General features: G+C 41.7%; 1 protein-coding gene across 2 annotated transcripts; it reads right to left on the reverse strand.

Annotated features, from left to right (window-relative positions):
* Positions 1 to 11,387: 11,387 nt before the first annotated feature.
* Positions 11,388 to 24,506, reverse strand: RBM17 (RNA binding motif protein 17). Of its 2 annotated transcripts, none has more exons than XM_065743772.1 (12): positions 24,380 to 24,506; positions 22,462 to 22,602; positions 20,855 to 20,971; positions 19,994 to 20,160; positions 18,294 to 18,388; positions 17,303 to 17,359; positions 15,282 to 15,423; positions 13,612 to 13,763; positions 12,846 to 12,919; positions 12,371 to 12,469; positions 11,809 to 11,881; positions 11,388 to 11,664 (listed from the first exon to the last, which is right to left on the reverse strand). In XM_065743772.1, the coding sequence occupies exons 2-12, from the start codon at positions 22,582 to 22,584 to the stop codon at positions 11,561 to 11,563; spliced, it is 1,203 nt and encodes a 400-aa protein (XP_065599844.1). In that variant the 5' UTR covers positions 22,585 to 22,602; positions 24,380 to 24,506; the 3' UTR covers positions 11,388 to 11,560. The 2 variants fall into 2 exon arrangements, with proteins under 2 accessions (XP_065599844.1, XP_065599843.1); XM_065743771.1 differs by having other exon boundaries at positions 18,294 to 18,391.

Genomic DNA, 24,506 nt, shown 5'->3' on the forward strand with positions numbered 1-24,506 from the left:
TCTGCCCCATCACCAGCAAATGCAGCAGGAAACACTGAAGATAACTTCAGGGCAAATGAGAGTCCTTCTTGACTCCATGCATCCCAACACCCATGTGCTGGAGGGACTCCCCAACCATGCTCAAGTCCAGGGTGCCACAACAGTGACCTGTCTTCCATGGGATTTTTATAGCAGAAGCAGTTGTTATTTTTTCTTTACAATAAAGCTTTTTTTTTTCTTCTCCATTTGTTGGATTTATTTCTTCTGTCTACCGTGCAGCAGCTCTGCTGATCCATCCCTAAGAGGACTGGGAGTCAGACTCAACACCCGTGTTTATTCTGCTGAAATGAGTGCTGCTCCTTGATGATCTCTGGAAAACACAGATACTTCCGTAGTCATATGTCTTGGGATAAATGCTGATTATCAGTTCATCCCTGGAAGAATAACCCCAAAATGCGGTATAATCAGGTTTAGACCCAGTGATGAACTTGGGCATCACATTCATCAAAATTCATGTTTGGATGCGTATGTCCAGATCTGTTGTCCACAATATCCTGCCCACGCTTGCATAGCCTGGAAGCTGCATAAAACCTCAGTTGTTTTCATTCTGCAACCTAGGTCTTCCTTGGTTGCTCCAAAAACACCTCAGCAGGAACATTTCAGAGTTGATCAGGAATCTATATTAAAGGCTGGTGGTTAAGGTCCCTGGTTGGACCTTGCTTCCATCAGGGAGGCAGAGAGGTTTTCCCACCCCATTTGCACTTGGAGTGGTACAAAGGTTTAAATATCCCAAGTGCAAAGGGGAAATGAATAAAACGCCTGGTTGATAAATTGGGATTTGATCCAGTTGCTCTGTGTGTTGGGACAGAAGGCTCTTGGACAGAGCCACATCTCCATGTGTTTATTCTGCTTCTCCATGTATTCCCCATGGGCAATCTCTAGAAAGCAAATTGCAAGCTCCAGCCAAGGCCATCGTAGGAGTTGAAGCATCTCGTTGCCTCATTCTCTCTATTACATCCTACTGTTTTTTTGCCCACAGAAAGCACCTCGGGCATCTATGTGGTGCCAAGCTGTTTAAATAAACAGGAAAGTCTCCAAACATAGTCTGGGGATTTCTGGTACACTAGGGTTTTCATCCCTCACCCAACATTCAACAGAAGAATGGCGTAACGTTGAGAATATTAAACAAAAAACTGGAAGATGATGTCAAGATTGGATGTAGATGGAATCTAAACAACATATGGTTTGGGTTGGGGAAACAAAGATGGCTCTTCTCTCGGTGGAGCACAAACACCAGACTGCACGGGCAGAGAAGGCAGCTTGGCATCACCCAGGCTTTTAGGAACAGGTTGGGCAAACACAGTGGGAGTGGTCCTAGCCAGTGCTGATCCTGCCTCGGGGCTGAGGGATGGTGTAGATGGATTGTTGAGATCTTCCCAAGGCTTCCATGCTGGGAGAGGCACCAACAGCAGTGGTGTTTGCCACTACCTTTCCCAGCTGTGGCCTGTAGGAAGCTGTCTCCAAAGGAAACAAAAACATGATTTAATGGCTATTGAAATGTTGGTGGACTTGTTTACTTCAAATTAATTCAGTGAAGATTACTTTTAACTTTATACCAGGTTTTAAGCCCGTGTTTGGCTGAGATGCTGAGTGCAGCCAGGTCTGCAGCCAGGAAGGCAGTACTTGCTCAGAAAATGGGGTGGAGATACAGCCCAGACTCCTGACAAACTCCAGCTAAAAACCTGAACTGCTCATTTTCATCAATGTTTGCATATTTCAAGGGGCATAGAAGATAGGGTGCTCTGCCACGCTAAGATGCTCAGCATTTCTGCACGTATCTATGGGGAGACATATTAACCTATACATGGAAGAATGGACATTTCCATCAGTGATTGCCCAGCCAGGAAATCACTATTGAATTGACCTGCCTTCCCACTCAGCAGCATGGCAAGATGATGCACAGGAACTGTCTGTCTGCAAACCAGGGATGTCAGTGCTTTTCTTGGGCTGGAGCCATGCAGTCATTTCATGCTGAGAATCAGACACAGGATCCACTTTGCAAAAAGGCTTGTGCACTATGAACAAACAATAATGAGAACAGCTCATTTAAAATATTTATATCATCTAAAACTACTTGCGTGGCACAAGCCCAAGAAAGATGAGGGTGCTTATAATAGCTGGCACTGAATGCATGGTGGGACATGCTTACACGATAAATCAGGCTTGCACAATTCTATTTTGTCCCTTTGTAAGATGCTGGTTTCCCTGAGCACAGGCTCTTGGCCTCAACCCCTGGAGTACACCTTACTTGAAGGTGTTGCTTCTCCTGGGAGAGCAGACAGCACACAGCCAGGTTGTCAGAGTTTAAGGTGCGGCATGGGCTGGAAACAAGCAGCTCTTGGAGACTCCCCAGTCAAGCTCCACGTGTGCTGCAACCTGACCTAGACAGATTATTTTTGCTAGCCTGGTATTAGGGCTGGCATCCTCATATCACAAAGATTAGGTGCTCTATAAAGGTGTCATGAGAAGATTGGATTAGAGAGATGCAGGTCAGAGACTTAAGCAAAGGTGCTCTTGGTCCCTTGCACAGCTTTGGGCCCCAGTCTCATGTTCTGCCCGCAGTAATCGGCTTTTGGGTTTGAGAAAGAAAGGCCCAGGAGCACTGTAAAGAACTGGACAGCATTTCCCATGAGTGATCTGCATGCAGTAATTACTGCAGCAGTACCACCTGCTGTCAGGTACATATGTTTGTGGCTTTCCTGCAGATGCTTGCTTGAGCAGGTTCCTAAATGTGGTCGTGCTCTTTCCGTGCAAACCCAGCCTCGCTTCTCCAGGGACATTCCCATTGATTTCCATGGCTTTGAACTACTACAACACACCTCTCTGGCACTGAAGGGAGAAACACCTACATCCTTCTTTTGATGCATCCAGGGTGACAAATAATCAACTCCTTCTCACTAAGTCCCTCTGCAAGGTGAATCCAGGCTCTATGTTTTGTTTTTTTCTTCTTTCTGACTTTTAAAGAAAATTGATTTTATCAATGCCAATGTCATGATGTTCGTAATAGGAAAAAAATGAAAACAGTGATTATATGCCTCGCACATACACAGAGGGAAGAGGAGTCACTGGGAACTGTTCCAACTCATATCCTCTCCCATTGAGGACAGCGCATCACTACAATTGTGTAACCCCAGCATTTTCCTGAAGTGCCTCAAACAGCACAAAACCCATCCATTTTCCCTTCCCGTCCTCTCAAAGAGGAACAGGTGCTGGAGGAGCATAGGCTTGTTTCGCTAGAGTATCATTTGAGTTTTGGTTCACAGTTGCTATACAAGTTTTGCAAGTTTGAAACAGCAGAGTCCAAAAACGCTACCTAGCTTTCTGCCCGCAGCAAGAGGTGGAGAGATCTGTGATGAGCTGAAGACCTTTGCCTTGGCAGAACCATACGGATTCCTGAGTTGCTGACTTGCTGCAAGCTCTCTGATGGAAGCTGGAGATCACGCCTTAGAGACTGGAAGAATAAAAATAACAAAGGGGCTGTGAGGTGGAGAGATATTTAAAAACAGCTTTGGGCAAAAGACATTCTTCCTTCAGGAGAAATAAGAGGCAGGAAAGAAATAAGAAACAGGTTAGCTGTCTTCTTGTGAAATACCTTGTTTTCTGTATAGCTGAGGTTCTCTTGTGCTTTAGCAGCCAGTAAAAGCACGTGCAGCTTAAAGCATTCTTGCAAAATCTCTGGCACCTGCTTTATCTTGTATATGCTGTAAACAAAATTTAGTACTGGAGATGCTACACTTGCTAGGAGATGTAGGGGAGCAGCAGCCTCCATTCTTGCCAAAGCATGGTCCTTCACAGGGAGCACAGCTTCTGTCCCCCCACCTGTTGGACTTAGGGTGCATTAACACTGCAGGGTGACCTGCAGCAGACATAAGGCTGCACTCTTGAACTAACACAATAGGAACAAAGAACCAAGCCCTGTGCTTTGGGATTAACCTATTTCCCATTACTTAAAAAGAAACACCATAAGTCTTTGTGTGGTACAGAAACTGGAGAAAGCAGAAATGGGAGGAGAAGCCTGCCCTTTCCAACCTAATGTACCTATGAACCTACGAACCTATGCTCTCTCTTCTCCAATTAACTGCTTTGTGTTCTTTAGGACTCATCTGCTCTGATCTTCTTCCCCACGTCTGGCATGCAGACAGGGGCTTTGCCATGTTTCTCTCTCCTGAAGAACACAGAAGTGGAAATGGTAGGTTTGTGCCACCTTTTCCAGCAGTTAAAAGCCCTGCAGAATTTAGTCCATTTTCTCCTCCTTACCACTGATTTGGGGCATTGCAACTCAAGTTACACTAGAGACTCGTAGCAATAAATAGCATGTAAAATCACCCTGGATATTGAAGGCATACAGCACTTGTACCTGCTGGTTAATAGAAAGGCAGTTGTACCAACACAAGCAGTCATGTCAGAGTCCACAGGTCCCCTGGTGAGGAGGAGAAAGGAGCAGCTCCCCATTTGTTGCTTCTGACACGAGGCATAAATATCCATGAGAAAGCATAGAACTGCACAGGAGTTAAAGCTTCTATGCTCTGAAGCTGGCTGACACTATAAGCAAATCAGCCAATTCTTGAAACCTTGAAAAATTCTATCATCCTCTACGGTGCATAAAATATCACTGCAGTCCTTTGAGGTAAAGTTTCATTTTCAAACTCACTGTGCAAACACATAACTGGTCCAGATATGAAAGTTCCCTTGAGATTTGCCTCCTCTCCCCCAGACCTTATTCACAGCACCTCAGAACAACCCCATATATCTCACTCGTTACCCTTAGCACCAGTGCTGTCCCCCTCCTCACCTCAGTTACTTCTCCAGAGCACCGCAGCAAGCCAGCACTCAGGAAAAGAAAGGGCATCGTATATCCTTCCAGGAGCTGCCTGCCCATCTTCAGCTGGGCTTTGCAGAAGTCCTGTTACAGGTTACAGCCCATTATTAGATGTTAGTGGTGCCATGCAAACAAAATTCTGCAGAGGCTGTCTTTGTGGGTTGGTTTTTTTTTTGTTCCATCTACCAAGCACCAGACTGTCCTGCAACTGGTTCCAGATGGTACACCAACAGAGTAAATGCAGAATAAAGAATTTGCATCTTTAAGATGTGGTCCCCCAAAAGATCTGGATCTGGCATGCAGAATTCTAGAAAAATCAGTGCTGGAGTTTGGAGAGAAGAGGCCATTATTCACAGAGCAGATACAAGAGTCAGTCTGATCTTCTTCTGTCTCCTTTCTACGTACAGCAACATGCTGTAAGGGTAGGGAGAGAGATCAACCACATCACCTTTTTGTTTTGAGTTCCATGTGTTGAGCTAGAACCAGAATAGCAGTCTTTAGGAAAGTATGCTGGTGACATAAAGCTGGCTGCTGGAGTGATAGTACAGATTACTTCCAACAGAAAATGGGTGGAATACACCTTGGAGTAAGCAGAAAGACCTGTTTGCTCATGAGGTTGAACACTCAGTACCTGCTGCTCATCACTGCCTTCCTACTGATGGTTTTAGCCCAGTAACTCATCAACTCAAAGCCTTCCCATTTCAGAAAGTTTGTGGAAGTTTTCCAAGGAGAGGGCAGGCCCTGAAGCAGTGAGAAAAATAATAATCATTCACATAACCGAAACTGTTTGGATGTGAAAGGATCTGTGATTGCTCTTTAATATCTGTGCAGCTAGAATGAAGTCATCAGGATAAGAGAGAAGTCATTTAATGGAAGCCTTGCCTGTAGGATACATAAAACTCTGAAGCTCAGTGTTATTCTCAAACTCATCTCTGAAAAACCCTCTCCTCCACAGCTCAGTGCAGCAGAAAGTTATGTCTCCTGGCTGACAGAGCTTCACCAAAGCCCAATTCTTTCCTCTGGCACATGGGGAAAGCCACAGCTCTCACACTGACTGCCATCAAACAGGAGCTGGAGGTTGGCCAGTGGGTACAGAAGCACTGGTACAACAACAGTGCCTGTCTCTCCTGAAGTGCCTCCTGCAACACATACATGTAAATTAAAGAATGTAGAAAGTCAAACAGAACCTGAAGAAATGTGAGAGTTTCCAAAGTAAAAGGCTGCATATTCTCATAGCAACGTGCTCAGTCTGTTCATCTGCTGCCAGCAGAGCAAATGCAATCAAATCCCTATTCCTCTCCTAAGGACAAGTGTCTCATCACTTACAGGTATGAATTCTCCCAGAGAGTTCAATCATTATCACACAGTCCTGCAGTTATTGGAACAGAGGCTGCTTGTAATCAACATGATTATCTGCAATTGTAAGCAGCTCTTGATTTATTAGGGAAAAGAGTAAGGTTACAGTCCTGAAGCTAGTCAGGAAAATGTTATCAACACTAGATACACCTGCAAACAGCCCTCAGCTGTATGGATCCTCTTATTCTTTTCCAAAACTTTAAAGAATTTTCATTTATATCTAAGATTCTGGAGCAGCACATTCTGGAAAAAAAAATCCAGGCATATGAGCAACAAGAAAGTCAGCAGCAGCATTCAGCATGGCATCAGCAAGGGAAAGTATGCCTGACCAACTTAACTAACTTGTATGGTAAAGCAGCCTGGTTAGACAAGAGGAGAGCAGTGGACACTGTCTACCAGCACTTCAAGATGGCCTTTGAAACCATCTCCCCAAAGACTCTCAGTATGTCCTTGAGGCAAAAAAAAAAAAAAAGAAGGCTAAAAGGATGCTGGGCTGCATTAAGAGGATTGTGACCAGCAGGAGGACACAGGTGGTTTACTCAGTACTGGTGATGCCACACCTGGAGTAATGTGTCCAGTTCTGGACTCCCCAGTAGAGTCCAGTATGGACATATTGGAAAGTGTCCAATAAAGGACTACGAAAATGAAGGGACTGAAATAGCTCTCCTATGAGGAAAGGCTGAAAGAGCTGGGACTGCTCAGCCCAGAGATCAGAAGGCTCGGGAAATCTCAGCACCGTCTAGAAATATTTGAAGGGAATGCTGAAGGACAGGGATAGGCTCATCAGTAGTGCCCAGTTCCAGGACAAGGAGCAGTGACCACACATCAGAGCACAGGAGATTCCTTCTGAACATCAGGAAACAATTATATGATGTATGGGTGATGGGTTGTCCAGAGTAGTTGCAGTCCCCTCCTTGAAGACCTCTGAAAGCTGCTTGAATGTGATCCTGGGCACTCTGCTCAGGGTGTCCCTATTTAAGCAGAGGTTGGACCAGATGGACCCAGAGGTCCCTGCCAACCTCACTCACTCTACAATTCTGTGAAATTAAGGCCATTGAAGGACCTGCGTTGATAGTCCAGAAACACTGACTTCCTGTGAGATCCAGCAGACAAATGTAAGCACTTCCTGGATTTTGGTGGTGTATCACTCTTCACTATCAACTCTAGCTGGCCACGCCTGTTTGTTGGTATTTCTCAGACTAGGAAGAAGAAAAAACAAAGAAAAAAATAACTATTTTAAGTGCTATATTCTCATTGCTGCATCTGCTGGCAGAAATAGAACCAGCAATAATATATATACTTTTCACCTTCTAAAAATGCTAATATGCAACATGAGGCAAGCTGCAACTTACCCATTCACATGGATTAGTGTAGCATGCAGCAGAATTATTTGTAGAATTCAAGCTGATTTGGTAGGACCTGGAATTTCAGTCTCTTGTTCCTGTGGTTGACATTCCTGTTGCTGCTGCATGGCTTATCTCAATTTCCTTCTCTATAAAATCCACGACTGTTTACTATTTTACTGCACCACAGAAGCACAAAGTGTGTTGTTTTGATGAATGCTGGGTAATTAAGGAAAAAGGTCATTACCAAGTCTAAGTTTAAGGCTGAGAGCACTTTACCATTTTCTGCCTTTAAATAAAAAGCAACTCCTCCAGGAGGAATTTGGGTTTTAGTTGCACATTTGCAAATATAGGGCTACAGGGTATAATCTCTGCTCTGCAACCATCCCTTTGCATGACCTTGGGCAAGGCACGTTTTAGCTGTCTCCCTTCCCTCTTTGCATGGCTGTTTAGATAATGCATTTCTGAGGCAACAACTCTCATCTTTCATACAATATTAGCACATCAAGCTTAGGTTTTGACAATAGTAATTTAAAACAATGTTCCCTGTGAGCGCAAGGCTCATCAGATTTCTTTAGTCTGACACTAAGTGGGCAAGTGATGAACTGACAGATGAAATTCAGCACAGGCTAAATACAAAGCAGTGCACATAAGAAAATACAATCATAACCTATGTTCATAATGATGGGCTCTAAAATAGCTGTTACCACTCAGGAATGAAACCTCGAGGTTACAAAAACTAAGTATTATAAAGGCATCAAGTCAATGCTTCCCTGCTTTTAAAATAACAGTCACTTACAATTTAGAAAAAGGCAGCAAATGGTTATGTCACTGTGCAAATCCCTGTACTTAAGGCTTCAGGGTTGGTAACACTATGGACATCTTGTTCAGCTCCTGGCTGACACATCCTAAATGTCCCTCTCAGCTTGCTGTTAGCATCAGGACACTGCCAAACCTTCCTTAAGTAGGCACCTAATCTAGATCCTCGGAAGTAATGAACAGTTTGTGCTTAGTCTGAGAGGAGATTCAGCACATTAGAGAATCAGAGCACTTTAGAAAAGGGTAACATGGAATTAAAGTTTAACTTTAGGAAATTGGGCCTGAAAAATATCAAACCTGTCACCTGAAGTAATATAACCGATATCGTGCTGCCAAAATGGATCTTAACAGGCTATCATTCTATTCATTTTCTGTAGTCACGATTTTCTAAGTCACCACACAAAAAAGAAACGAAAATATTATTGCTCGAGACTACAGTTATGAAGTTATGTTTACAATGCACCTTACAGAAAAAGGTTGGTGTGTAATTTCAAGTACAAAAAGACAAAGAAGTGAGTACAAGCAAAAGTTTGTAGGTGTAACAGAACTCCAAATTAAGTGCTGTGGAGCTTTTTGACAGGGTGCTGATGAATTGTGGAAGGAAAAAAAGATGTGCAAGCAGGAAGAGCTGAAAGTGTTAAATGAAAGGCAATTTGAGAAACTGAAGTCAGTAACAACGGCCTCCAGAGGAGGTAGGAAGTAGAGAATTCAGAAACTAGATTTTTAAAGGCACGCAAGGAAAAGCCTAATCTGACAAAGCCTGAGCCAACACATCAACACAGATAAGTGAAGAAATTGCATTTGCAAAAAAAGAGAGTACTTACTACTAACTAACTTATAACTAACTTACTTAAAAAAAGTCACCAGCACGACCACAGAATAAAGACCACAGTTAGTATTACTGTCTGACCCTTTCCAGGTTTCCACATCAGCTTCTGTTTGCATTTCCTGCAGCAGCACCTAGAGGCCAACTGCTCACACACCAGGCTCGAACATCACACTGCTGCACCCAGCAAAGTGACTACCCGCAAAGGAACAACACTTGAAACTAAGGCACCTCAGAAAGAGGTAGGCTGTCTTAGTGACCCCATAGTACAGATAAATATTTCAGTTACAGAATATTTGTCTCTCTCCTACGCAGATCACTAAACCAACAAACCACTTCCTCTACGTTTACAGAGATAAGTGTTAGCCATTAGTCTTCAACAGTGACAATGATTTTTATAACTAAGCAGTAAAGAGCTTGCCAGTAAAGCAATTCTCAGCAAATAGAAGGCTTTGAACACATTAAACTGGAAGCTCAGAAGCTGGTGTTGCAGATAAAAAGGCAGAAGAGCTGGTTAGAAGAAAAAAAAAAGTCTGTGTACTCAGGAAGTGCTAAGTTACCCAATCAGAACAGCAGTTATTTGCTGAAATAAAAGCCAATTCCTATTTCAAGTTAAGTTCAGATCACACTGAATGGATTACCAGCAGGCAACTTTCTGCAGCATGACATTCAAATTAGTTAACTCTTGGAAGCAAATACATGCCAATTTCTATTAGGCTAATTTCTTCATTTTACTACATAGTAGTAAGGGCTTTAAAGTACATTGCTCAAGGTCAAACAGAAAACTAACAGCAGAGGTAATAACAGAATCTGAATTCTGTTATGGCCCCAAGACCTGTGGTTTTAGCATTAGTCAGGCTGGCTCTTTACCTCTGCAGTGAGGTTTTTCTAATGGTGGATTACAGCCACTGCCAACAGTGGCAAACGTGCCACAGAAGTGACCACCTTGGAGGGAAGGCCTTGTGTAACAGAAGAGGACAGTAAGGAAGCTGACACACAGTAGGTAAAATACAAGTTTTTTTTTAAAAAAAACAAACTTTTCTCTTTTACAGGCAAATGTTTGTACAGAGGTTGTTGGAACACAAGCAGACAAAGTAAGCAAGAAACAAGACCAAGGGTTTGTCATATGGATCTGCAGCCAAAACTTAATAAAAAGGCAGTAACTGGAGATACTCACAGCATCGATCAACTACAGGTCTATATCCCCTCCCCCAAGTACATGTGTACAACAGGAAAAAGACATCCAGCATCAGCTTTTAAACAACGAAATGGCCCTCAATACCCTCTTTCATTTTAATATCTATGCAATTTCAGTGGCAACTGTAGATGCAATGGAGCACATGCACAACCACCATCACTGCATAGCCCTCTCCTTCCAACTCTGTCACATACAAAAGGTGAACACAAAACCATGAGCAGAATGCTACATGCTGTTTTACCTCAGACTGAAAAGAGCTGCAGTTTTTACAAGTTTAGTTTGTCATCTCTTCATATTTTTCTATGAGAATTTTCTTCCATTGCTTTCTTCTTAGGTGTGAATCAATTACAAAGTTAGTTACCCTATGCGTGATATTAGAGGAACTGAGAATCCGATAGCTGGCTAGATGAGAGAATGAGTGTCTATAGGCTTTTTACACAGCATTTCAGTAACTACCTAAAATCAGTTAATGCTGGCTTTCTAGCAAAGACTGCCTGACAGTACAGAGCATCTGCTAACAGTCCACTTATCCTGATTCAAATGGCTAAACCTTTTAATTTCCTTTCTCCTTCCACTTCCTTGCATTAAATGTGTTTTCTTTGGACATAGGAAGAAGCAGAAACTCCTCCTTGTTACTCTAAGTCTCCATTCTGGCATAAAAACTATTGTCCCGAAGTCAGGAAAGAACAAACTAGCTGCCAACTGTCCCCAGATCAATTCGGTGTGAAGAGATGGAGGACTTACGAGCAAGAGGGATATTAGGAAAGAGAAGCATAATAGCACATAGTCCTTTTCCAAAGCTCCCCACTTACAGTGGATGCTGCACCAGAACAAGGGAAACAGGAATACAGACAAAGCATTTCCTCAGCAGTGTATTTTCAAAACAGTGAAGTTGTGGATGAAAAGTTCAGGAAAAAAAAGTTCAGAAAAAGGATTCCCAGAGCAATAAGCAGAATTGTGCAATTCAAAAACACACAGACGTGAATCTTAATTTCAAAGGGCTTTATATTACAAAAAATGAAGTCACAACGAATGCGAAAAATCCATTCAATGAGGCCTGTTTCCAGTCTGCTAGGAAAGCTACTTTCTCTTCTTTTTCCCAGCCTACTGCTGAAAACATGATTGCCAAAACAGTGACACCTCGAGCTAGATTTTTAAAATCAAACTTGCTCTGCCAGATCCAGTACTCTGAACTTGTCCAGGTTGTAGAAACAAGCCTTCACCACTCGGCCTCCAAAGTATCTTCCATTTAGATCCACAACAGCTACAATTGCAACAAAAAACACATCAGCAAGCAGCAATTCAGTGACTTAAAATGTTGTCAGCTCAACAGTCTAATGAGTGAGACCGTTTAATCTCTTTGAAGAGATGAACTCTGAAATTCATATGACACATTTTAGTAACCTACCTTTAATTGCAGACTCAACCCGCTCAAACTCCAAAAATATTCTTACAGCTTCATCATCAGGGGCTCCAGGAATCTGAAAGAAAACCCAGCAAACAAACAAAAAAACCCAGATGTGATTAGAACAGTAACAGAACCACGGTTTTTATGCAGCACTTCTGAACAAAAGTAGAATGTAAAATTAAGCCAATATAATTCAGTTCTCCAGATGCCAAAGGGAAGTTGAAGACTGCTGAGCTTAGGCCCTGTTTTGCTACAGAAATCTTTTATATCAGCTAGGGTGAAAAGCTTCAGTAATCTAAACCTATAACCATCTCAAAGGAAAAGATTAATATAGCAGAAGGAACTAAAAAGGTCCCAACAGTACAACACTCAAGGGTTTTGCTATTTCTGACATTCAGAGTTTGCACTTTATAAATATGGGAAATGCCAAACTGCAACACAACAAAGGACCCTTTGAAATCCTCCTGTCTATGCTGCTCCTTCATAGCAGCAGTGTGCCAGTCATGAAAGACAAATGACCAACTCACTTTTGGAGTAGCCAGAATGAGAGACAGACTCCTACCTCAAAGATGACACACTTCCCAACCTTGCCATATTTTTCACATTCTTCCTTAGTTTCAACTTCTAGATCTTCATCCACCTCACCAGCACCCACCATATTCTGAAAGTTTAAACAATAAACATAACTCACTGGATGCTGCCTGAATTACATAGATAAATCGTGGATGCATGCAACTGTGATTTACTTAAGCTATTGTATACCAGGTCAACAACCATTCTGTCACATTCCAGAGCCTAGACAGTTCCCTAATACTCAGACACTGTGACACAGTCACCGCATAATCTAAACCAATGTTGATTTACAGTCACAAATTGTATCACAGGGAAAACATACATTTTCTCCACAACAGAGCACCGTGTAGGTGCAGATCAGAACTGTCCAAACCATGCAGAGTCACTGTAACAGGAAGGCAAGTTTTAGCATTTCAATCAGTAGTGCATGCTGGAAATACTACACACATTTAATCACAGCTTACCCTTAGTAAGACCACTTTCGTTGGGCACTTCAGTATCTCAGTCAATGGATTAGAATCTGCTTTCTTGGTTGCATCTGTTAGGAAGAGAAAAGAAGTTAATCATGGAATCATTTTAGACTAACACTCATATGAAGGCTTCTATCAGAATCTTACTATTAGCAAACAGTGAAATAAAAGCCACGAAAGTTTTGTACTGGTGAGGAAGAGTATTTCAGATCTTTTAGCTACTTGGAAGGATAATATGCAGAAAAATCACTGCTACAAAGATCATACACACTGTACCATTTCCTTGAGGGAAATTATTCATTCATGAGTTCAAAACTGCATCAGATTCACTAAGAATTAAAAACCAGATCTCCTGACTTCCAACACTTGTGTTCATGCATAAGTGCTGTCCTAATAAGCAGAGGTGCTGTCTCCAGAACAAACAACAGCAGGGAAATGAGGGTGTTCTCTAATGCACATGATAGGAAAAAAGCCAATAGGAGTGCAGCAGGATCACCCATGGAAGTGAAGGTATAGATAGAAGGTTACAGACACTAAAGGACAGCTAATAGGGGAGGATGAGTTCAAATAATTAATAGAAGATCACTTCAAAAAATGTTACAAAGGTAAATTCCCGCAAGAAGGAGCACAAGGAATTGTTCCAGCTAAGTAGTATTTTCTGCTAGAACTAATGGCTAACAAAAATCCAGGAGCTCCCAACTGAGCATGACTATTTCCCACAGTCATTTTTCACAAACTTTTTGGTGCAAGACAAGATTACCTTTCTCTGTAGCATCGCCAACAATGATCTTGCCACCCCTCTTGCTTGTTTTCTCTACAGAGAGTGCCGTGCTCAGCCCCTGTTCGTGTTTTCCCAACCCTTGGCCCTCTCTGAAACCATACTTCTGCATGATTTTATGAGCTACTGTCCCTCTGCAAAAAGGAAAAAAAATCAGTTAGTAAAGGTTTCTTACATTATCATTGCATTTCTCCAGTGTGCAAATACTCAAGAGCTGTTCATACTTTCCCAAACACATTCCAAGTTCTAGCAGCAGTGCAAGTCGCACATTATGCCAAGGTCCATTTAGACCAGTTTCTTATCTTTGTCAGTGTCTGGTATCAAAACTTGAGAGAAAAGGCAGATGTGGAACCACCTGCTTCCCACATTAAGTCACATTATACTACCTCCTGTTTTGAAGTGTGCATCATTTCCAAAGTGCATGGTTTTACTAGCACTTCCTACAACAAACCTGAATATTCTCACTATTAACTGACACAGCTCTCCTTTCTGAATTTTCAAGAACTTACTAAGGTAATCATTCTCCAATCTATTAAAAGTACCACCTTTGTTAGCATTTCTGTGGAGCACACAGCTGGACAGGCCAAGGCACAAAAGAAATGTCACGCTACAACAAGTTACACCACAGTAAATAATCTACACTAAATCTCCTCCATTTTATCAAGAGGCATGTAAGATTACACAGAAAACATTGGATCAGTGACTACATGACACATACAAAGGGCTAGCTATGTAACGTTTGAAAGCTGAAGCACTAAGCCACAGAATAAACAGTAGCCAATTGTATAGTCCAAATAATTATTATAACAGCACCTCCTTCAATGAAGTGAAGGTCCCGGGGTAGTGCTAACTAGAGGTGGCAGCAATATGTAAATGGGTCCACCAGCACTACTTCAGTTACATGGTTGTTTTTACATGGCCCAGAAAAAGGACGTTTCTATAGAAAAACTGATTGGAAAAACTGTCACTAAAAAGAAATGTAGTGTAACAGAGTAATAAACTGCACTTTTACATATGCGTTTGTCCTGCATGCAGTTTGGATCTCACTGAGTCTGCACTTCTGCAACACCCAAAAAGACTGTGAAGAGAGCACACAGCAAAGCGTTACACCTTTCAAGTGAGGTCTCAGGGCTATTTTTAACTATACATTTCACTTCACTTTCCCACCACTGTAGAGACACAAACATCACACACAACACAAACCCAAGGCAGAAAAGTAAACGGACAGATTTGCAACCACAGCTGCTGCCACATTCATGCAAATATGCTTTGAATTTCTGAGGAAACAAACCAGAGTTGAAATAGGTACATAACGAAATTAGGACAAAGCTGGGAAAGAAACCCAGTGCAACTAACAAGCCATCTTTGCTTTCCTGCAGACTACATTAGCTTGGATTGTACAACCCATAAACACTTCATGCTGGAATGTGGCTTCAGAACTTGTCTTAAAAACACAGCCACCTCAAATGAATTTTTCTCATTCAAGTAAATCCACTGCTTCTTCTGTATTCTGTCAGTTATGTCTACATGCACTCAGGCTAACCATATACATACAATGTGTTATTTATCTCTACTGACAACTATTTTAACTTTTCATTCCTGTCACCTTCTAATGCCTTTTTCCACCAAATGTAAATATGTCAAACATTTACCCCATGTTAGCAAGGAATGAGTTGCTAGGTCCCGTGGGGGAACGAGGCCTGTCTGGCTCATCATACACTGGAGGAGGAATGGCTGCTTTAGAAGACGGTGCCCGAGGCCTTGACTCATCTTCATATGGGAACGATGCTACAGCTGAAGAAGAGAGACATTTGCTTTTTCAACTAAAATATGTTGCATGTTATGAATGCTAGAATACCATGCTTTCAATCTTAGCTCTTTTAGAGAAAGACCTCAGTTTGCAAGTTGTACCTTTTCTGCTTTATGCAAAAACGCCTTTCACATAAACCCATACCAGAAGAATGCCTTCTCTGCACACAGAGCTTTAACATCCCCTTATCTTCTCCCCCTTTCCCCAAGATCTAAACTTAAGAGATATTCTGTATTTTTTTCATAGAACAAATAATGAGTTTGTATGTGCAAGTCTGTAACACATTCATTAACCTCTTGCTTATCAAACTGAGAAAAATATTAAGCAGCCACCTGCACTGCAGTGAGCCTATCCAGGCGGAGGACAAACAAACTTAACGCTCCATTCATCAGGAACACAATTATGACATTATGTCAGTACACACATCTTAGGCCTGGAGGACTGTAAAGAAAGCATGCTGTACATTTACACAAAGGAGAAATCAGTCTTCCAAAAAGAACCAGCACAACTCAAAATATTTATACAGCCTTAAGAGATCTCACTGATAATTTCTGAACTACTACAGAATGGGAAAGAGATGTATGTCATACAGATTAGATTACTATCTTCCACTGAGAGGTCAAATGTAAAAGAAAAACACAACAAAAATCCACAGTACATTGAAGAAAATATGCACAACACTCTGTTGGGTGTATCTGTGGCCTTTTAAACTGAATTCATTTTGAATTATCTCATCGTGAACTACTGTTTACACCTTTCCCACTGCTGTGTCATGTGTGAATTTTGAGAACATCACTGGAGAAAACAAAAATACTATTTAGAATCACAGCATCTCGAGCTGGAAAGGACCCACAAGGATTCGAGTCCACCTACTGCCTCCACCTAGCACCACCCAAAATCCAAACCCTAGGTCTGAGGGCACTGTCCAAACACCTTTTGAACTCTGGCAGCTCGGTGCCGCCCCCTGGTGCAGAATCCTTCCCTAACACCCCTGACGCAGCTCCACTCCGTTTCCTCGGGCCCTGTTGCTGTCACCAGACAGCAGAGCTCAGCACTGCTCCTCCTCTCCCCGTGAGGAGCTGTGGGCTGCCACGAGATGGATTGCACTGCTGCACTTCTGCTACGACACTGTTTTCCGAGGTTTTTCCAGTCTAGCTTCGGGTATCAAGTAACAAGCAGCACAAAGATTTCTTTGTAAGCTCATCTCACAGAGCTCTCCCCTCAGGATATTTCTCACGTTTCCCGCCTACATTTATTTTTCCTTGACTCTGCTCAAATGCTCCTAATTATTTACTCCAAACAATTTCTTTCTGTTCCTAGTATTTACACACTTCAAATGCTTTTGCTGTTATATCATTCACTTTCTCTGCCAAGCTTCCGTTTTTTTTATTTTAATCTTCTTTCCAATAAAATCTGGAAAGTCCTTTACATGCACGGCTTAATTATTTTTAAGGAGATAAAACAATGAACAGCACATTGTGTCACTTAAAAACTTAATCAGACATTAAAAAAAATCCTGACCATTTTGTTGTTACAGCAAGGTTATGCCACCTAGTGGATGGAATACTGCCATCTCCAACCTGAACTCATTGAGGACAACCCCAGAGCACACGATTCTTCAACACAGCAGCCTGTTAAACCACTCCTCCAGATACATAGAAAGAATCCTTTAGAATAGAGACAGGAAACAGTAATATTACAGGTTTTCCACAGCCTCCCTGAAGTCAACAAACAACTGGTACAGGTCATCAGGCAAGAAAGAACTGCATGGAGAGAACAGCAGGATGACTTCACTGAATAGAAAGCTGAGTGAGAATGAAGCAATATTACCAGTTTTAGAGAACAGGATTTCATTGTACTTACGTTCTTTGTCCTTCTCAACCAGAGAAGTGGGCGGTGCAATAGCAGCTCCTCCCATACCTATGAGTAAAATGGAAGAGAATACATTTGCATCATTAGGTTCTGCTGCTTGGAACAGCTGCACTGAGATTTAGCACAGCTGCTGCCTCCCTGCCAGCCAGCTCTTACCACACTTCACTGCAAACAGAAAAGTAGCAGTGAGAGCAAGAGCAATACGAATGGAAAGCACATAAAAGACAAGATCACACTGCAGTCATGCACTACATGTTGTTTCTAAGGTAAACCCATTTCACAGAATTTCAAACTAAAAGGCTACAAGGGAAGCAAACCTTCAGTTCTAAAACAGTTAAGCCAATACTCTGCTCAAGCTTAACTACACTTTCGTAAGAGTACAATCCAGAGCCCCTCCTCTATTTTAATATGCAGCATTTTAAGGCAGTCAGCAACTTCCAAGGCAGAGCAAATATTGTGCATGTTCCCCATCAGAAATCTACTTTTCTAAAATCAGACCAGAATTATTCACTATAATTTTGTTGCTGAAAAGAATGACATTTCATTTCGTTTACACTGAGATATCATCCCGACACATACGCTGCTAACTAGTTCTGAAAGCATCCAAACAACAGAAACAGGAATGGACAAAAACAGGAATGGTAAGCACCAGTAGTGAAAACTCAACGGTAATTCTCATGGCTTCATTTTATCCCACACTTCCCTTTCTCCCCTGGAATCTGCACTGTACATAAAGTATGTATTGATAAATCAGTGGAGAGCCACAAATAACTAGATGACACTTTCCTCCACAGGTAAAAATAAAACACACTATTAAAATAGTTCAGATATAATAAAACATTGGGTTCATTCTAATGGCTCCACTGTTAGCAGTATGCTTCTCAGCTGATAAGAGAAATACAAAACACATTAAAAACAGGACAGGGATCATACCCGCCTCTTCCCTATATTTATTTCTCCCATTAATTAACAGCTCCCTTACTTCTTTTTCTTCTTTCCCTTTCATAATCTTCATCTTCATCAGAATCTGGATCCGGTCTTCTCGAAAACCCACTGGCTTCATGTCTGTCTTTACGCCTTCTAGGAGACACAGCAAGTTAGGATAAGAAACAATCCAAGTTGACCCTGCTTTCACTCATGATACTGCCTTTGCCATGTGAATTACGTGGCATTTGGCCAATCAGATTAGCATTTTATAACATGTTCTCCATGAAAGTGTAAGTAAACACAATTACTTTTAGTGTTTTTTTTTCTGTTTGTTAGTCTTTATCTTTTTTTTGTCACATATCAAGCAGATTCAAAACAAGAAGATTATTTTCCACTTGCAAGTCAATCAAGGATAGAGTATGGAAATGAGGAAGTCCATGAATAAATCTATTCCAAACAGACAACGCTGACTGAAAGATGACAATGGAAGAGGTGCTGGATGCAGACAACAGGAAGGCAGCAGAGACATTAATTAATCATCCTGAACTGAAGAGAATCCCTTTCAAATTCCCCACCAAAGGCTTTCTGAAGCAACAATTATTCAATCTGTTTTAAAAGAAAAAAAGTCTTCATGATTAAATATCATATCTTTGAGAGGTGAGCTTGACAATTAGAGTACTTCTGGCAAGTATGTAAAAGCTAATGTGTAGGTGGAAAATGCTCCAAGAATTGCTGGCACTTTAATTTCATTATCACAGTAAATAACACTTAATCATTTTATTACTTTTTCTGAAGTATTTTTCCTCCAAAGTTAACAGTGCATCTCAGGGCATCAGTCAGATCTCACTTCCAGCACAGCCAACAAAACTGCTGGAAGGCACTAAAAAACAGCAGCACTACTGAACCAGACAAAATTCCTGAGCCTCTACAGTGTGAACATAAAGCCTGTACTCCGTTCAATGACCAAGGCTGTCACAAAGCATACACCTGACCCAACTTTGGCTGATGACAGAGTGTTTTTTCCAATTTCATTTAAAGCTTATTGTGTGTTTTTCATTTCCTCTCTAACTCTCTATATAAAGGCCAACCTCTCTGCCTACATGCAAGAAGCTTGACTAAACAGCAGTCAACACTGTAGTGGTGGCAATGATAGCCCAGATTTCTGGGATCTTGCATGCTAGTTAAAGAGAAGAGTAACAGGGCCTCAGGCACTCTTCTACAAAGAGGATGAAGATTATAACAAAGAGAAGACAGAGAAGGCCAAATAACTATAAATATTAATTTTCACAGTCAACAGAAGGGGACAGAATATCCCCTCTGTAATTCCACAGACTTCATGACTCATACTATGATGAAACTCCTTATTAGTTTCACTTAGAATAACCAAATGCAATCTTACTGCCTGGCTGGCAGATGCTTTACCACCTCTTTCAACAGAACACTGAACCTGCATTCAACACCTTTAATGAGATTAAAGAGATTTCTTATTCCATGCAAAGAGCACTGAGCTACTTAAAAATTCGTATCCTTTTGTCCAGAGTCAAAACAGAAATAAATACACAATTAAAGTACTTAAAAAGAATGCAGAATATGAAGAAAATAACTTGCTTTTTTCTGCACACATTCAGTGTTCTTTGCTAAACCTGAAGAAATTCCCTGAAACCCTTTGGAGGGATAAAACCAAACAGATGTACATTTAGCAATCTACTCTTTACCTGACTGTCAATATGCCATACATTACAGCAAAAGCCTTACTTTTCTCTTTCTTCAATCTCCTTTTGCCTCTCCAGCTCACGCTGCCTCTGTCGTTCCTCTCTTTGCCGCTTCACCACTTTTTCATAATCATTTGGAAACATAGGATCATACTCATCTGCCAAAGGAATCAGTACATCTCCTGCAGAGAAACCACTGGGTACGGGATCCTTAAAAGACAAAAAAAAGGAGAACAGCGATGTTTGTCAGCTGAGATCTGAAAACAACACCCAGAGTTTAACCACTTCTTTCTCACCCTTCTCCAGCACCACACAACTCAACTCCTAACTTCCGTAACAGCACGTAACATCCTAATCCCAACAGTGTTTGAATCAATCTTTGTTTTACTTCAGAACATTTCACTCAGTCTTTCCCTATCTACACATTTTTCTATGAAGGAAGATCTTTCTGACCAAACAAAGAAACAGCAAATCAGGGTGGACAAGACATTCATATTAGGAAACACATCTTGATGTTGCAATCACCTACAAGGGGTTCCTCCCACACAACATCATGAGGTGTTTTTTTTTTTTTGTCACTGTTTGCTATAAACATGACACCAACAAAGGCAGACACACTGTCCTTCTGACATCCGAAAAGACATCCAGAAGCACTTCTTTACTGTGCAGCAGGGAGAGCAGTGGAACAGGATGCCCAGAGAGATGGTGGAGTTTTGCATTCTGAAGAGCTTCAAAAAGTTGAAATGCTCACTAAGAACGTCTGAGCTGAGGTTCCAATTTTGGAAAAAGATCAGTTCCTTTACCACTTGGAAAGATCGTTTCAAAATAAAATGCAGATGGCAGTCAAAGAATTCCAATTCAGAAACATCTGTTAACAGGTGGAGTCTCTCTGTTTCATTCTTACCTTTAACCCAGCTGCTACATGAGGTGGTGTGTCCACAATCTGTCTCTCATCAGAAGAGCTACCTCGTTTCAGGTCAATCACTGGAGCAAGTACTGTTGTTTGTTTGGTTCTTTGACTCTGAAGAACAGCCAAAATATAAAATGCTTAAAAAAAGCTCTGAAAATATTCTTTTATTTTATTGAAAAGGAATAAAAGGTAACAAAACAGCTTTATTTATATACTCAACGCTGACACCTCCTATTTATTTTATAAAGGATAAAAAACACTGTCTCAAATCCTTCGCTGTGCAAAGCTCAGTGTTTAACCTCACCAACTCAAAGTAATCCTTGACATTTCTAATGAACCTTGATGTGGATAATTTAGTTTATTTCCTACTTTAGTGGTGGCAAAGGCCAGCTCAGCTCTGAGCTAGATGCTTGCCAACTGTGGTTACAGAACTGCTACGCAGATACATATTTGGCATAATACTTAAAGAAAACTTCAGTTAAACCAGGGCACACTTGCCTCTTTTTAAGCAGGAGAGATGAGGCTTTGCTTGTGCATGCACTAGAACATACAGTGACAGGTGAATGCTTTGCATTAGGATGAAAACCACACATTAAAAGTTCAGGGGATCTCTTCAGATAAGATTAAACACAGCAGATATTTTTCAAGAAGGGCCTTAGTCCTATTCCAAATATGTTTTACCATCTAGCAAAATGTATCAATCCACTTTATAAACTCCAGTTTCCATACTTATTCTATTCTTCTATTACTGTTATTCTATTTGCACGTATACAGAGGAAGAAAGTACCAAACACAGCAGCCATTTCAAATTTCACTCATGCAGGTTGCTTCAAGTAACAGCAAAATCCAGCTGTCAATTTTTGCAGTGTAAATCAGCAGTAATTCCAATGAAAAAAATGCCATATCTGAGTAATTATTCCATATCTGAACCAATATGTAAGTAATCTCATTCTAAACCTTACAGATCACAAAGAACATACATCCTGCATGAATCAAAACTCAGTAGCAGTACTGTGCAAAGCAATGAGGTGAAATATTGTCACAACAGAACAGAAAATGGCTCTGTACAGTTTAAGCTCAAGGAATTGGCTTGTACTCCTTTTCCCTTCCATGTACACACGCAATTTCTCTCTGAATTTCTAATGCACAATAATTTGTACTTTAGCACCTAAGAGTCTTTAAATAGCATAAAACCATGCAGCTGTACATGCAACAACTATATCAAGAATACCCAATAAGCAGTACACTTGCAAGTGCAGTTTAACCTTTACTTACACTTCAAACAAGAAAAAAATAATTAACTTCATTATCTCCAAAGCTAAATTTGAAGATCAGCTTCTGGCTCAAGCAGTAACAAGATTTGAGGATCACAGCACACCCACCAATTCTTTGCTCAATTTTCATCTTGCAAGACTACCTAGATCAGACCTGAAGGAACAGGCATCTTGTGCCCTCCCAGGGGAGGCCCCTTGCTACAAACCCACACACAAATCCTAACCAAAACACCTCAGATCCCTACTCTAAGGTCATGAACTCTCCTCAGTGATCTGAGCATGAAAGAATCTTTAATAGCAGGAAGCAAAATTAGGAAGAGACTTTACCTTTGCTTGAGTGAGAGCTGCCTTCTTCACCTGCAGTTGAGACTGTAGTAGTTTGAAATTTTTAGACCAGCCTTCTGTTTTGGAATCGCTGGTCTCAACTCCCAGGTCATCGTAAAGTGACATTTTCTCTTCAATTTAAAACTGGAAAACAACAACAATAACAAATAAATCAGATGATGTAGCCAATCTATGCCCAGTGCCTAGTTGCTGCTATTTCAGGTATGCCTGGACATCATATTTTTTAAATATCCTTTTTTTTTCCAAGCCAGAATTACGAGCAATAGCATTGGTGTTTTTTCTGCACAATAGCAGATGTAAGGACTACAAATTAGGCTGCATAAAAATAACCACTTCAAAGGTAATAAGTACTCTTCAAAGGTTGATAGGTGTTTAAAAAAAACTGTAAATTTACATTTACATATAAATAATTTCATTTCAAGCTCTGAAGTTGCGCGGCACCCCCAGCCAATATTTGAAGATGTTGAAAGTCATTGTAAATCAAGTGGAACGTGAGCTTCACAACTTCAAAATCCAGACAGAATTATTCTCTGCTGACATTAGAAGTTATCTGCACAAACATACCTTCTTAAACATTACTACTACTTGCCTCACTGTAGGTTTAAAAAGTACATCTTATTGTAACTCTATTTGCCAGAGTATTTTCATAACATTAAAGGTCTCACAAATACACACACATACACGTATATAAAATTAGCAACACAACATCAGCAGCAACATGAAATGAAATAAATGACCTCGTCTGTTACTTCATGTAGCATGAAAGGTAGAAGGGAAAATGTGAAACCTGCGGAACAACCTGTAAGGACACTATTTAGCTTCTGTAAAGCCTGGACTACAATCTGTCCTGCCAAAAGCTTTCATTTTTTTAGTTTACTGCAGCATTACTGATGAACAGTCTGCAGTGAAATCTTACAGACTCATCAGCAAGATCATGCTCCCATAGATCTAAGAGGGAACTCAGCATATAGGTGTTTTCTGCTACAGATACATCTGAGATAAATTTAAATCTATGGGGAAAAGTCTCAGGTGCAGCTTACAGCAAGCCCCAAAGGGGTCACACTCAGCAAAAACTGAAGACGAATAAATGAGGTTTTACTGTGCAGCAGAATAGAAACAGCCAGGGCTGAGTTCACTGTAAGACAGTGGAGAAGAGAGGCTTATTGGGGGAGGTGTGGAGGGTGAAGTTACTGCACATATGGGCACAAGGAATGCTATATGTACAGGAACAAGACAACACACAAGAGAACAAGATGAGAGCAGGATGAGAACAAGGTTAGAACGTGAATTCCTGACTGCCACAGGGATGTGCAATCTGTGAATCAGAATGGCTTGGGTTGGAAGGGACCCCAAGGACCACCAAGTTCCAATCCCCTGCCACAGGCAAGGCCACCAACCTCCAGATCTGAGGCAGACCACAGTGACCACGGCTCCATCCAACCTGCTCTGGTACGCCTCCAAGGACAGGGCACCCACAGTTTTGGGCAGTTTGTGCCAGCAATGTCTCTGTAAAGAACCTCCTCCAGACAGCAAATCTAAACTTCCCCTCCTTGAGCTTAAAACGATTCCCCCTTGTCCTAACACCCCCACCCCAGAGAATCAGAAGTGCTGGGCCACACACCCCTCTTGGGTTACGCTACCCGATACGTATCGACATAGAGAGAAGGACTTAATGCCGCCAATTTGAAGGGGCTGGGCTGCAGCACGCCACGAGCCGAGGCAGACAAACACATGGCCCACAGCCAGACCCACACGAGCTGCAGGCCGCATCTCCTGCCCCGCGAAGGTGAGGCAGACAGGCCGCGCAGCGGAGCCCGACCCACCCCCCCAACCCACCCTAGGCCTACACCCCTCCGAGGGGAGCAACCCGCGGCCGAAGACCTCCTCCCACTCCACCCACCTTTACTCCTTCCCTCCCCGCACCCTCGGGACGCGGAGCGGGCTCCCCGGGCGGGATGTGACCGGCCTGGGCCCGCCGCCCGCTGCTCACCCGTCACCGCGCTGCCGCCATGAGCCGGCCGCTAAGG

Source organism: Cyrtonyx montezumae, unplaced genomic scaffold (genome assembly GCF_038088225.1).
Source record: "Cyrtonyx montezumae isolate F1298 unplaced genomic scaffold, pur_monq_1.0 scaffold_3, whole genome shotgun sequence".
Classification (NCBI taxonomy): Eukaryota; Metazoa; Chordata; class Aves; order Galliformes; family Odontophoridae; genus Cyrtonyx; species Cyrtonyx montezumae.

Excerpts from the sequence above, each read along its gene's own strand:
- RBM17 (XM_065743771.1), bottom strand. The coding sequence starts at position 22,584 with ATGTCACTTTACGATGACCTGGGAGTTGAGACCAGCGATTCCAAAACA. Across the intron at positions 17,360-18,293 it reads AAGGGAAAGAAGAAAAAGAA|GTATGGGAGGAGCTGCTATT; the intron begins GTAAGGGAGCTG and ends TTTTACTCATAG. Across the intron at positions 11,665-11,808 it reads GGTTGAGTCTGCAATTAAAG|CTGTTGTGGATCTAAATGGA; the intron begins GTAGGTTACTAA and ends TTGCAATTGTAG.